The 15705-nt window shown below is 43.3% G+C and overlaps 1 protein-coding gene across 4 annotated transcripts in view; it reads right to left on the reverse strand.

Annotated features, from left to right (window-relative positions):
* Nucleotides 1-15705, reverse strand: part of stxbp5a (syntaxin binding protein 5a (tomosyn)) — a 216033-nt gene that overhangs the window by 121423 nt on the left and 78905 nt on the right. For all 4 annotated transcript variants that reach the window (XM_068044510.1, XM_068044511.1, XM_068044509.1 and 1 more), the window contains exon 6: nucleotides 14800-14863. In XM_068044510.1, coding sequence (XP_067900611.1) covers nucleotides 14800-14863 — 64 coding nt within the window. The remainder of the gene's footprint in view (nucleotides 1-14799; nucleotides 14864-15705) is intronic.

Genomic DNA, 15705 nt, shown 5'->3' on the forward strand with positions numbered 1-15705 from the left:
ATATTAAAGGAGGTGAATGGGTATTGCACCTGGTTTTCAAACAGCATCTTAACTCCCATTTAGTTTCAACTCCAACCAAATGAGTTGAACAAACAGACACCAATGTTGAGATGCTATATTGGCAAAAACTGCCCTGCTCAGTGTGTTGTGTACTGAAAAAAAAATTCAGGATTACAAGGATACAGATAATTTGGAAATGAGGGAAGCTGAAATGATTTCCCATGAAGGATACAAAATTAAATTGTGCCGCTTTAATGGATAAGCACACGAAGGATATACTTAACAGCAGAGTTGGCTATCAATGACAATAATTTCAGTGATTAGACAAGAAATATATGCATGGTCAATTACTGATGACGGAAACAACTGGTGTAAACTTCATATACTGAAGTAGAACTGTGAATCAAAATTAATTAGCATAATGTACAACTGCTTTTTAGTGCACCATTAAAAGCCTGACTAAAGAGGAGCCTGGATCTAGCTGTTAATCTGAAGAGTGCTCATAATTCAGCAGTGGAACCTTTGGGAACAGTGGCCACAATCTGATTTAATGAGACAACCTGGATAGGAACAGCAATAAAGGGGAGAGGCAACAATTTATTACTTTAAAAAGGCAATTTTAAATTTAAAGACAATCACCTAGGAATTCTGCCATGGAATGTTTCAGTTAAGGAAGAATGGAACGTTCTTCAGCAATAAAGCAGTTTCCACTCATACAACAAATAGCGGCTGTGTACATATTAAAAGGCTGAGTAAACCCCTAGATCTAGCCATTCCCTCCCTGTGATAAACCAAAAACCCGGAAAGTTAACTCTGTTTCTTTCTCCATAGATGCTGCCAGACCTAGAGTATTTCCAGCATTTTCTGTTTTTACCCCAACTTGTCAAACAGGTTCACTAACTCATGAACGTTTATCTACCTTCTCATGGCAATGTAATCTTTAAGCACTGTAATAGTACATGCTCAAAAAAACACAGTCCAAGCTATCAAATAGCACTTTCTCTGTTTAAAAATAAAAGACTCACTCCACAGAAAGGTTGGTAGGCATGTCCCCTAATTAGAAAAATTAGAATTCTAAGAAAAATGGGTGAGTAGGGGGAAATTTAAGAAAATCCGAGTACTTTATTTCCCTCAAGATGGACAGCGATAGATTTTTGTTCAGTAAAGGTAGCAAGAAATATGGAGCTAAGGGCAGGTAAATTGAGTTAAGGTACAGATCAGCCATAATCTAATTGAATGTCTGAGCGGGTTTGAGGGGATGAATGACCTACTCCTGTTCCTATGTCCTTGAGAGTATTTTCTAGAGCTAACAGAAATATGACTTTCAGCTGTAGTTCAAAAATTGTGGAGGACTGAGGTCAGTGTGGCAGAGCTAATGGACTAGTTAAAAGGGATGAATGAGAATTAGGTTCCCTGCATCTGATGGTCCTGCACCCTTGGGTGTTGAGGGAGATTTAAGGTATTGGCTTTCATTACAAAAAAGGTGCTGAGGTATCTCAGGATTGGAAGCAGGCTCACACTACCGAAACGTAAACTTAGTGCCAGAAACTGCCCTGATTTTGAATAGAAAGAGTCTCCTTTCCGTCTAATAGCAATTGCGGATCCCAAGTGAAATTAATTAAAACTGTGGATTCCCTGTATAAAGCTGCCAATGCAAGTGAGTCCTCATAAGCTTGGTCTATGTAGAAAATAGCAATCATTATGACTACATATGCCATTAGTCATTGGGACTCATTACTTTACCCTTACCTGCAAGAGCACAAAAATGGTTTGAAAAATCAGGAACCAGGTGAAAGAAAGGAGGCAACAAAACAGGTGGCTCTAAGAAATACCAACGTTCGGGGTGTTCCAGCACCAGACCACTTTCTGTGGGATATGGGGGGAATAACTGCCTACAAGATGTTCTGTGTCATGATAATAAAACATTTAATGGTGGCCTCCGATGCAACCCTGCTCTCATACAGGCCAGAATCTGCTCCATCCCAGAGCACCAGCTGAGTTTTGCCCCAGAAAAAACAGACATGTATTTATACTGTGCCTTTCACCACCTCAGTAGGTCCCAAAGCGCTTTACAGGCAATGAAGTCCAGTCATTGTTGTAGTATAGGAAGCATGGCAGCCAACATGTGTACAGCAAGCTCCCACAAACAGCAATGTGACAAATGACCAAGTCGGTTTGTGATGTTGGCTGATTGATAAATATTGGCCAGCGATACCAGGGAGAATTCCTTTACTCTTCGTCGAACAGTGCTGTGCAATCTTTTAGGTCCACCTTAGAGAGCAGGCAGGGCCTCAGTTTAACATTTCATCTGAAGAGGAGAACAGTGGTTTGCAATTCCTGCTAGGCCTGAAGGGTTGGCCAGTGAAAATACACTGTGACACGACGTCATTATACAAAAAACATTACCAGTTAGGTATGTTTCCTCCCTCTGCATATCATGTCCTCTTCACAACTAACTAAGGTGGCACCTCAGGATGGGAGGCGCTTTGCGGGACACAAGCACTCCAGCTACGAGGGCTGACTTGCTAAACGAAGCACCTGTCACACTCACTGCCAGCTAAGTTCAAATATAATATTTGCTAAAGGTGTGTGGATTACCTCGTGTAGCCATATTAGTTTACATAGCTTGCAGTAACTCAAAATACTTTCAATAAACAACCTGCCGAGCTGCTGTTCAGTGACAGGCATACCAAACACCACAACGAGAGGAACAAACATTCATGAAACTGATGGAGTAATTCAGTAGCAGCCAAATAGCATATTAGATCCCTACATCCATCTCCAATGGAACTTTAACTCCAACTTATAACGGGGAGGATCAAAGGAAGGAATCCATTTCCTGGTCTAAATGAAAGTTGATACAACCTTAGGCAGGAAGGCTGTGCACTAAATACATGATTGATGCACCAAATTAGAAAGCTAATTGATCAGCATGTGCCCAAAGTGAATAACAGTGCAGTCTACCAGAACAGGTAAAGATTGACGAGAGGTTAGGAGATTTTTATTAAAAATGTGTTGTTGAAGCATGAGTGGCTTTGCCACTGGCAACATTTGTGGCAGGGTCAATTGCATTTTGTAAGGGAAAATTGAACAGTTGAAGTTAAACAAGATAAAAAAACTGGGGAAATCAAAAGGCTGTGTAGTAGTATTGGATTGCTCCAGCAAAGGGCATCACAAACATGATGGACCAAATAGACTCAATTCAACGCTGTAAAGGACTACAGCTTGAAGTGGGGGTGAGTTCCAGTATACTCTCTAGTGGGAGGGGGATGCTCCATTATACTTTGGGGGTGTATGATTTAATCAAATTATGCAACATGAATACAAAGTACCCGGCATGGGCTGGGTTTGTGTGTGAATTTGTGGCATCAACTTCAGTACACCAAATGCCATTCGTTCCTCATATACCAGTGGTGATTTGATTTTACTTGATTTTACAGTGCCGTATACATCCTGTTAGTCAGAAGTCAGCAATTTAGCCCCTTCAATGGTTTGTCCAGCTTCAGCAGCTTAGCTGTATGGACAGGATGGCACCAATTTTGCTGATCTCACTTCAGCCAGCATTACATTGGCTTCAATGCACCTAGGTTCACAAGAGGGCAAAAAAAAAATGCATCAACTCATCTTGCTGCTAGTCACAAAAACCTCTAAAATTGACCTCAGGAATTATTAGCTTGGATAAAAGTGTGTGTCTTTATGACTTACATGGTTTTCTTAAGAACTGTATGGAAAATGAAGTGTTTTCCTGAACCATTACATCTATATTTTTATATACATATTATGTAAACATAAATAAAAAGCACAGCTGTTCAGTAGTCCTAACTGGTCTCAGTTTGAATCATTTTCTGAAATAAAAGAACTTAGTAGGTTTCTCTTTCTTCTCTTTGGCCTCCTTGTCTCGAGAGACAATGGGTAAGCGCCTGGAGGTGGTCAGTGGTTTGTGAAGCAGCGCCTGGAGTGGCTATAAAGGCCAATTCTAGAGTGGCAGACACCTCCACAGGTGCTGCAGATAAAATTGGTTGTAGGGGCTGTTACATAGTTGGCTCTCCCCTTGCGCTTCTGTCTTTTTTCCTGCCAACTGCTAAGTCTCTTCGACTCGCCACACTTTGGTCCCGCCTTTATGGCTGCCCGCCAGCTCTGGCGATCACTGGCAACTGACTCCCACGACTTGTGATCAATGTCACAGCACTTCATGTCGCGTTTGCAGACGTCTTTAAAGCGGAGACATGGACGGCCGGTGGGTCTGATACCAGCGACAAGCTTGCTGTACAATGTATCCTTGGGGATCCTGCCATCTTCCATGCGGCTCACATGGCCAAGCCATCTCAAGCGCCGCTGGCTCAGTAGGGTGTATATGCTGGGGATGTTGGCCGCCTCGAGGACTTCGGTGTTGGAGATACGGTCCTGCCACCTGATGCCAAGGATTCTCCGGAGGCAGCGAAGATGGAATGAATTGAGATGTCGCTCTTGGCTGACGTACGTTGTCCAGGCCTCGCTGCCATAGAGCAAGGTACGGAGGACACAGGCTTGATGCACTTGGACTTTTGTGTTTCGTGTCAGTGCGCCATTTTCCCACACTCTCTTGGCCAGAATTTGGTTAGGCCAAATTCATTGCAGGAAGCCGCAATCCTGTCGACGAGTCTCTGCAGACACTCTTCAGTGTGAGATGTTAATGCAGCAACGTCAGCAAAGAGGAGTTCCCTGATGAGGACTTTCCGTACTTTGGTCTTCACTCTAAGACGGGCAAGGTTGAACAACCTGCCATCTGATCTTGTGTGGAGGAAAATTCCTTCTCCTGAAGACTTGAACGCATTTGAGAGCAGCAGGGAGAAGGTGATTCCAAACAGTGTAGGTGCGAGAACACAGCCCTGTTTCACGCCACTCAGGATAGGAAAGGGGACTGATGAGGTGCCGCTATGCTGAATTGTGCCTTTCATATTGTCATGGAATGAGGTGATGATACTGTGTAGCTTTGGTGGACATCCGATCTTTGCTAGTAGTCTGAAGAGACCACGTCTGCTGACGAGGTCAAAGGCTTTGATGAGATCAATGAAAGCAACGTAGAGGGGCATCTGTTGTTCGTGGCACTTCTCCTGTAGCTGGCGAAGGGAAAACAGCATGTCACACTGTGCCTCAGGGTAGACATGCTCAGCCAGCTTCTGGAGATTGTTTAAAGCGACTCGAGCGAAGACTTTCCCCACTATGCTGAGCAAAGAGATTCCACGGTAGTTGTTGCAGTCACCGCGGTCACCTTGGTTTTTATAGAGGGTGGTGATATTGGCATCACGCATGTCCTGTGGTACTGCTCCCTCATCCCAGCACAGGCAAATCAGTTTGTAGAGTGCCTGCTCGAAAGCCACACTGTGCCTCAGGGTAGACATGCTCAGCCAGCTTCTGGAGATTGTTTAAAGCGACTCGAGCGAAGACTTTCCCCACTATGCTGAGCAAAGAGATTCCACGGTAGTTGTTGCAGTCACCGCGGTCACCTTGGTTTTGAGAGAGGGTGGTGATATTGGCATCACGCATGTCCTGTGGTACTGCTCCCTCATCCCAGCACAGGCAAAGCAGTTTGTAGAGTGCTGAAAGTATAGCAGGCTTGGCACTCTTGATTATTTCAGTGGTAATGCCGTCCTTCCCAGAGGCTTTTCCACTGGCTAGAGAATCAATGGCATCACTGAGTTCCGATTTTGTTGGCTGTTCGTCCAGCTCATCCATGACTGGCAGAGACTGGGCTGCATTGAGGGCAGTCTCAGTGACAACATGCTCCCTGAAGTACAGTTCTAGGTAGTGCTCCACCCAGCAGTCCATTTGCTTGCGTTGGTCAGTGATTGTGTCCCCTGATTTAGACTTGAGGGGGGGGCGATCTTCCTGACGGTTGGCCCAAAAGCTCTCTTAATGCCATCATACATTTCTCTGATGTTTCCGGTGTCGGAGGCTAGCTGAATATGACTGCATAGGTGTTGCCAGTAGTCATTTGCGCAGCGCCTGGCTGTTTTTTGTGCAGCGATTCTGGCTGCTTTAAGTGCTACGAATGTTAACTCGCTGGGGGCTTTCTTGTCGTTCAACAGTGCAATGCGCTTAGCGGCTATGACAGGTTCCAGCTCTTCAAAGTGAGATTGAAACCAGTCTGCATTCTGCTTTACACGTTTGCCATAGGTGGTCATTGCTGACTCATAGATGGCGCCTCTGATGTGGGCCCACTTAGTCTCTGCATCCCCTGTAGGAGTGTTTTGAAGGGCTTTTTCAAGTGAATTTCGAACCTTATGTAACAGCTGTGGATAAGAAATTATGCTAGTGTTGATGCGCAGGGGGCCCTTCTGCTTGGAGTGATGCAGCTTCTTTGGTTTGAGTCTAACCTTGCACACCAAGGAGTGGTCGGTGTCGCAGTCCGCACCGTGGAAGCTGCGTGTGATTTGAACACTATTTAAGGAGGCTCGCCTTGTGACGATGAGGTCCAGCTGGTGCCAACGACCTGATCTTGGGTGCCTCCAAGAAACCTGGTCACAGGGTTCAGTGTGAAAGAACGAGTTGGTGATGCAGAGGTTGTGCTAGGTACACAACTCAAGCAGTCTCTGTCCATTCTCATTCATCCTTCCAATGCCATAGCGCCCAAGGTAGGAGGGCCATGAGTCATGGTCGGCCCCAACCCTGGCTTTAAAGTCCCCCAGCAGGAACAGATGTTCTGTATTGGGGATGCTACTAATGATATTATGGAGTTCCTCGTAGAACTGGTCTTTATCTTCATGTGGGGAGCAGAGTGTTGGAGCATAGATGCTGAATAGGTGTACTGGACCTGAGGCGGTGAAGAGTCAGATGGACAGTATGCGTTCTGAGCCATTTGAAGGTGGCTCGATCATGCTGAACAAAGAGTTTCTGATGGCGAAGCCCACTCCATGCTGTCTTGGTTCTTCAGGATCCCGACACTGTCAGAAGGTGGTGTAGTCTTGCTCTGTTAGGGATCCGCTCGCAGGGAAGCGTGTCTCCTGAAGTGCTGCAATGTCCACATTGAGCTTGTTGTTAATGACGGCGGTCAAATCGTTGATTTGTGTAAGGTCTTCCGACAGGCCAGGACACATAGTTCTGATGTTCCAGCTTGCAAAACGAAAGGCTGGTACCTTCTTTCCTTTTTTTGTCGTGGGAAGGGGGTGCAGGAGGAGGGGGGGAGGGGTGCAAGGGGGAGTGGTGCGGGGGGAGGGGATGGAGGGAAGGGGGTGCGAGGTGGGCTGCAGGGGGGTAGGCGATGGGGTGCAGGGGGAGTGTGAGGGGAAGATGGTGCGAAGGGGAGGGGGTGCATGGGAAGGGGGTGCGAGGGGGGAGCTGGTAAAGGGTATCTAGGGTGTTACGATGGCGTCCCCCACATATACAGCCTCGGTATAGTCGGCTGCCAGACCTTTGAAGATCTTTGAGATCAAGATTGGCATCTTGTTTTCCCTGCTTCCCTTGATGCTGATCCCCAGGCCCCCAACTTGGTGCTTGATGACCCTGACGTTTCGTTTCTTGTTGCTGATGGTCTCGGGGATTTGTTCCGGGAGCTCGGTCTAGGCATTGCAGATCCCGGTAGCTTTCAGACCTAGGGATCCCGGCTGAGGACTCTGCAAGCCGGCTCTGTTGGTGAGATCATTCCAGGCGGCGGGGTCCCCTGGCTGCTCGCAGCTCAGAATGTGATTCTCCTGGTTCAGAGTGGCCAGCACATGGTGCCAGCTGTCCCTGACTAAAACTTCCAACAGCCAGCTTCTCTGCAGCCTACTGACTAACGCCATCTTACTCACTATATTAATCTAACCTTTTCTCCCACAGATGTTGGTGGACTTGCTGTATATTTCAGCATATGCAGCACTGGCAAGTTACTTGACCAACATTCTAGCCAGGTTAGTAAGAAAAGCTGCAGACTAAGTTAGCTGAATAGTAGTTTCAGTTCAAACTTAAGATCACAATGTTCTGAAGTCCATCCTCCAGATTGTATTCAAACCATTTGAAAAACATACACAAAGGAAATACTCTTTATCCATGAAGTTTGCCCTTAAAGGATTAGTTTGCAATAAAAATTTATATATGCAACAGTTTTGAAGTTGTTTAAAATCATCTCGCTTCTCTCCCACAGACAGCTTATTTACGTCAAAAACAAAAACCTCTATTGACTCTACCTAAATATACATTTGAAATCCATCTATTAGCTTTCTGAAGAAACAAATGGAGCCACAAGCCTCTAAATTAACCGGAGGACAGAAAAGGTACAGAGGAATCCAGTAGCAGCAAGGTCAGGAACATTGAGGCCCTGTCAATTTTAACAGCAGGGCCTCATTTAAGTAACTTTTCACTGACTCCCGGCTAACACCCAGCCAGATTGACAGCCTGTACTGGTAAATTTAGCAGGAGACACTTAAGAATGATCTCCATCAGTCAGTGGAAGGAGGGCTTTGCAGGATATCTGAGGAGGGGTGGGTGGATGAGGGGGAGGCCCATGGACTCCTCAAGGGGCCTGGGGGAAGGTACTCCTGTTCCTCCTGGCCAACAAGGAACACTAAAAGGAGCAGATTTTTAATATTTACCTTGGCCAGTCATTGCCTTCTCCTACTTTGAATGTGCTGCCAGGCAACTAAAAGGGCAGGACTTTCCCTGATGTTCAATTAATTCTATGTCATGGCGGCGATTGTGCCTCAACTTTCAAATGCTAACTAGGCTTCTACCTGCTTTTTGCAGAAGCATGGTCAATGGCCTGATTTAGGGCAGTAAAAATTCAAACAGCCAGGAAAACAGCAGGTTGGAGTCAGGAGGTAGAATTTTAAATTTTAACCCCTCCCTTGCACCATTCCCACTCGGCAGGGGAGGGTTAAAATAAGCCCCAGTCAGTCAGAGGCTGAAGATAACTGTGCGCCTAGTTAAGTTGACAAACAACCCCATCCACTTTGGGAAGCTTGCTCCGACTTCAATACTGAAAGTCTTGTGTGCAGCACAGTAATGATTCCCCGTCACTCTCATCTACATCTGAATTTATTCCAACTGCGGCAAATTTATTCCATCACACCCCACTAGATCATTATTCTCACATTTGACGCTCAGCCCTGATTTCAAATTAATCGAGTGGGAAGTGACTGAAAATACATTGAATTGAACATTTCCATGAGGTGTAAATCTAGAAAAGTCGAAACCACGGTTGTTGATCATTTATTTACATTTTCTGCCTCCTGCAACTGATTCTTCCTACAAACATAAAGCAATCTTAAAATACTGAGTATCCCTGTAGGGACATACAGATTCCACATTGTTTCCAACTTGTTAACTGAATTGTCCAGGGCTCAACCTAACTCTACCTGAACTCTCAACATTTCCAGCATGGAGAACAATTACACCTTTCGCCTTAATTGGGCTGTTCTTACAAGTATACTCTGACTCACTGTGAGCACTATTCCAGAAAGTTCACCAATTAAGATCTAAAACATACATTTTTGGTCCAAAAGTCTAATGCAGAACTAAATTTATTCCAAGTCAAATCATATTTCATCCAACTGACTGATGTGAACTATAATTACTCTTGCAAATTTTAGAAATTTCAAATCGCTCAAAACACTTACAAATGCTGTTCATTATTTTCTTCCAATTTGCCTGGGAACTATGATGATAAAATGAGATATTTATTTTAAAAAGATGCTTAAAAATACATATTTCACCAAACTTAACTGTGTGGCCTTTGATGGCCTAATCTTCTTGGAAGACATGGAGTGATATTCTAGGCCACAAATTTGAATCTTCTTGTTGAAGGGAGTCTACAGTGTACACAGCAGGGATTTCTCAGTACAAGTGAAGAGTTAGGTCTGTGATGACTTTTTAAAAAATGATTTAAAAGGAAGCTACAGAGTGAATTTTCAGCTAAAAGTTATCAACCGTGTTAATTTTGCAGATCGCAAATTATGAGACACATGCACGCATTCATAAAGCATTGCTAATCATTTTAAAATTCGAAGTATCTGTTAAACAGAATATTTTAGTTAATAGAATATTTAATTTCATTATGATCAGTGTCTTTGCTCCCTCTCCCTGTCAAACAAAAACCCAATGGAATTGAATTCTGAAAGCTTTTCTGGTAAACATTTCATAAAGACGAGGCTAATTACAGTCAGCTGTGCACTGGTTACATTTTCAGATCAAAAACATTATAATTCATGTAGCTGTGTGGGTAAGGGAAAACAAATGAAGGAAATGCTACATTTTCTTTGAACAAAGTGCTGCCAAACTAATGGGCAGCACAGTGGCGCAGTGGTTAGCACCGCAGCCTCACAGCTCCAGGGACCCGGGTTCGATTCTGGGTACTGCCTGTGTGGAGTTTGCAAGTTCTCCGTGTGTCTGCGTGGGTTTTCCCCGGGTGCTCCGGTTTCCTCCCACAGCCAAAGACTTGCAGGTGATAGGTAAATTGGCCATTGTAAATTGCCCCTAGTGTAGGTAGGTGATAGGGAAAGGGATTACTGTAGGGTTAGAATAAATGGGTGGTTGTTGGTTGGCACAGACTCAGTGGGCCGAAGGGCCTGTTTCAGTGCTGTATCTCTAAATTAAAAAAAAAATAAAAACTCCAGAACCTCCTCCTCTCTCCCGACACTACCCAGACCCCTCTTCTCAAATACTATAAACTCCTGAACACCTTTCCACCCCAGTGTTGCTTAATATCAGAAACCTACTACCAGTTTAGTCCAAGTACAAATCTCAAACATATATAAAGCTTGCATGTATTGTCTGTCACATTTTTCTAAATGCTAATTTTGTGCCACACTTCACTTTTCTTTCTACAAAGATAAATAAAGGGAACTATTTGCATTCTAGAGAAACTTGCCCCTAACAGAAAATACCTGTTTGGTGTAGGCGGCAGGAGTCTGTTTAGTAGCCAATTAGTGTTCAATTAATCTGAGGAGATCACAAAAAAAATCTGTAGCCTTAAGTGGCAGAATGACATAGTTTGTTACTTGGTGTAGCAACCCCATCCTTATAAAATAGCCATGCAAGATCAGCTAGTTTTACATAAAGAATACAATATGCTTTGTAATATTACACTATGTTTTATCAGGAGTACACATACAGTTCATTATGGCAGGCAGCCATAAAGGCGGGGCTAAAGTGTGGCGAGTCGAAGAGACTTAGCAGTTGGCAGGAAAAAAGACAAAAGCGCAAGGGGAGAGCCAACTGTGTAACAGCCCCGACAAACACATTTTTCTGCAGCACCTGTGGAAGAGTCTGTAACTCTAGAATTGGCCTTTATAGCCACTCCAGGCGCTGCTCCACATACCACTAACCCCCTCCAGGCGCTTACCCATTGTCTCTCGAGATAAGGAGGCCAAAGAAGACACATACAGTTCAAGGATTTCAGCCCAAAACACAACTGAACCTCCAATGACCAGGCACTGAGCACCAGAATAGGATATTTTCAGAGCTGGACTAAGAGATCTTCAGCGTCACACTGAGTCGAGATATTTTTGGGCAGTCCAGTCAGAGACATAACCAGGCTAGAATTAGATTAGATTGTCAGGTCATGTGGGGCCATGCCTTGCCAGGATACTTTTAGGCCGGGTAAGGATGACTTCTTTATAGTTTTTTGAAAACACTTGCCAATGACTGACTATGTTCTATTAATGGATAAAAAATATCCTATTACTTCATTAAACTCCACAGTGGCTAGAATAAAGTAGGTTGGCAGGCTATTTAAAGATGTGAAGGGGGAAAAACAGCCATAGGAACAAAAAAGTAGTACTGGCGACATAGATGCAGGACATTGCAGGGAGAAAAATAGCAATTTCCCAATTTGTAGAACTGGACAGAATTGATAAGGCTGTGCAAGATTTACATAGAACGGAAAATTAGATAAAGAACTTGCATTTATATAGCACTGCTCACATTCTACAGACACTCCAAAGTGCTTTACAGTCTATTAATAACTTCATTTGAAGAGTAGTCACTGTTGTACTGTCGGTAAAAACAGCAGCCAATTTGCACACAAAGTCCCACAAACAGCAATAAGACAAATGACCACTTAATCTGTTTTTGGTGGTTTTGATGCAGGGACAAATGTTGGCAAGGACACCAAGAGAACTTCTCTATTTTCCTTCGAATAGTGTCACCTGAATAGGCAGACAGGACGTCAATTTAACTTTTTAAAAAGATGACATCTTCACAATGTAGCGCTGAGAGGTTTTTCTAATTTTTAGATTACAATTCCCAGCCAATTCAACTAATTTCAGGCTATTCTCACTAGCAACACCCTCTACATTTATTTCTTCCATCGCTTCACAAGATTTACAACATGCTAACAACCAGTAATTTATACATCAAATTGAATATGTGCATTGGGCTGGTTTTGCAGGTGGTATTAAAAAATCCTTGCAGGAACCGTGCCAAAGACTCGCAGAGACTTGCGCTTCTGTAAAGAAAGTGACTGGGACATTAGAAGCTCATTGGCACACTTTTGCCACAAGTCTATTGCTACAGGTGGCTTTGAATGTTTACGAATCAGTGATCTCACACATTTGTGTGGTACTACCTGAAATCTTGCAAAAAAGCCATCACTGGGATAGCTGTAATTCCAACTCCAAGCTTCACAGGTTACATGTGAACACTTGCACACTGTGAAAACCTGGTTGTCTTAGCCTGTGTGAAGGCAGTACAGACATGACAACACAGCTGTGAAATTAATTATTTATGGATAAACACTCATTGCAGAGGTGAGTGATGGTCAGTATCTGATAGCCTAATCCCCTTTCTCTACGTGTTAGCTGGCCCGCTGTTCTCCAAGGTTCTTTCCTTAAAGATAGATTTCCGAGTTTAGGTGCTGTGTCAATATTTTTGAAGTGTTGAAGAGGAAATGAATTGGGAGTCCAATACACAGTCCTTCTTGGAAGGTACTTCCTTCTCCTCCTCACTTTCGATATGTGTTTGAGGGTTCCAATTCCAGCCTCTTGCACATCTCCATAGAACCATAGAAAAATTACTGCACAGAAGGAGGCCATTCAGCCCGTCGTGTCCATACCGGCTGAAAAAATGAGCTGCCCAATCTAATCCCACCTTCCAGCAACTGGTCCATAGCCTTGCCGGTTACAGCATTTCAGGTGCATGTCCAGGTACCTTTTAGAAGAATTGAGGGTTTCTGCCTCCACCACCATTCCTGGCAGTGAATTCCAGGCACCCACCACCCTCTGGGTGAAAAAGTTTTTCCTCATGTCCCCTCTAATCCTTCGACCAATCACCTTAAATCTGTGCCCCCTGGTAATTGACCTCTCTGCTAGGGGAAACTGGTCCTTCCTGTCTACGTTATCTAGGCTCCTCATAATCTTGTACATCTTTATTAAGTCACCCCTCAGCCTCCTCTGTTGTCAGGAAAACAACCCTAGCCGATCCAATCTTTTCTCACAGCTGCAACTTTCGAGCCCTAGCAACATTCTTGTAAATCTCCTCTGTACTCTCTCCAGAGCAATGATGCCATTTCTGTAATATGGTGACCAGAACTGTACACAATACCCCAACTGTGGACGAACCAGCATTTTATACAGTTCCAGCATTACATCCTTGCTTTTGAATTCTATACCTCGGCCAATAAAGGAAAGCATTCCATATGCCTTCTTCACCACTCTATCCACCTGTCCTACCACCTTCAGGGACCTGTGAACATGCACTCCAAAGTCTCTCTTCTTCTACCCCTCTCGATATCCTTCCATTTATTGTGTATTCCCTTGCTTTTTTGCCCTCCTCAAATGCATTACTTCACAATTATCTGGATTGAATTCCATTTGGCACGTTTCCACCAACTCCATTCCACTATTGGCAGCCATGTCTTTAGCCGTTTAGGCCCTAATCTCTGGAATTCCCTCCCTAAACCTCCCTGCCCCTCTCTCTTTTAAGAAACTCCTTAAAACATATCTCTTTGAACAGATTTTTGGCTCCCAATCCTAATATCCCTCTCAATGGATAACTCATCAACTATTGTTTGATAACACTCCTATGAAGCACCTTGGGCCATTTTACTATGTTAAAGGTGCTATATAAATGCAAGTTGTTGTTTATGGGTGTATTATTAGGGGTCTTTTCCACCTGTGATATTTCTTTCAAAACCAATAACAAAAATGGCAGGTTGCTTCTTTATGCTAAGTTTTAACACTTCTGGTCCACTGCTTCCTAGTTTCATGAAAGTTTGGACAGATTTTGAGGCCTGTGATTTAACAGAAAATACTGGAAACAGTTTGTTGACTAACACAGAAGGAGCAGCTTTTAAAATTCAAAAGCAGTGGTAACACAAGACTCAAAAACTTTGAAATATTAACTTAAAGCAACAATACAATGCTTTTGCAAAAAGAATTCTCAAATGGTGCACAGCAAACACTTGACTGATGCAAACAGAAAGAAGAATATGGGCTAGAAAATTTGAATCAAGTATGTAGATTAACGTGTAAATGAGGCAGTACTGATGATATTTTCATATAGATCCAGGTAAAGAGAAATGGGACATATCTTTCTGAAAACAATGAACAATGTAAGGCATTGCACCATGAGCTTCCAGAACAAACTACATATCACAAGGAATGCAAAATTAACTGAATCATTTAAAACGCAAATAGACATATCCCCAATATAAAAAGGATTACTTTTGGTTAGAATATAGTCCAAGAACAAGATGGATTGGACAGAAATGAGAGTAGGATGTTCAGTAACTTCAGTATCAATGGTAAAGCAGATGAAAAATCCTTCAACTCCCACGACAGTTTTCCCACATTATTTTGCCATCGAGGCTTATTTTAAGTAGTTATCCATTATGTGAGTCACATATACCTTGCCTTCATCCATGGGGTTGTCACTGATGTGGACAATCAGTCCTGGGTGGGTTTTTGATGATCTGCAATTAAAACATTCATTTAGCTATAAAAGGAAGGGGAAAATCATGATCGTGCAAAGCTTTCAAACAGTATAGAAAATGGCTATTACATTACAACGTGCTCAAGCAGCAACTATTGACAGTGGCAACTTCATTCAACAAGTTTCTCAAGCTGAAAGAATCCCAATTACTAATTTATTCAGCTGCCAATACTGAGCTGCTGAATTAAACTACATTACATGGCATGCATTAAACATCCTTACCCTACTCATCCCATAATTGCAGGTTTAACTATACTTGATATGAGCATCACCATAGCTACAGGCCATCAGATCACCAGCCAAATTTGTAAGACTTTTAATGCCCATGAGAATACAATTATTTAAACTAGTTATACCTTTAGGTAAATTTTTAATTTATTCAAAAATATTCAACTAACCTAACGCAAGATTATAAAGAGTCTGTGTCAAAACAAGGGCAGACTGTAGTCCAACTGACCTGCCATCCGGACTGAGAATGGACACCAAATGGACCAGCCGGGGAGCCATCAGCCCAGCCAACTGGTGCCAATCACACAAAAACTTGTAATTGCAAGAACAACCTGCATTTATGTAGCACATTTAACACAGAAAAATATCACAAGGCACTTCAGAGCACTAAATGGAAAAGGACATTGAGGAAGAAATTAGAAACAGTTTGGTCAAAGAGGTTGGTTTGAAAGAGGCCATTAAAGGAGGAGAGGGAGGTACAGATGCTAAGAGGGAAAATTCCAAAGCATGGGTCCAATTTGGTTTGGGCAAAAGGAGGAAGAGAAATCCATAAGAGGCTTGAGTCAGAGTAACAGAGGGGAAGGGGAGTATTTT

Source organism: Heterodontus francisci, chromosome 13, assembly GCF_036365525.1.
Source record: "Heterodontus francisci isolate sHetFra1 chromosome 13, sHetFra1.hap1, whole genome shotgun sequence".
Taxonomy (NCBI): Eukaryota; Metazoa; Chordata; class Chondrichthyes; order Heterodontiformes; family Heterodontidae; genus Heterodontus; species Heterodontus francisci.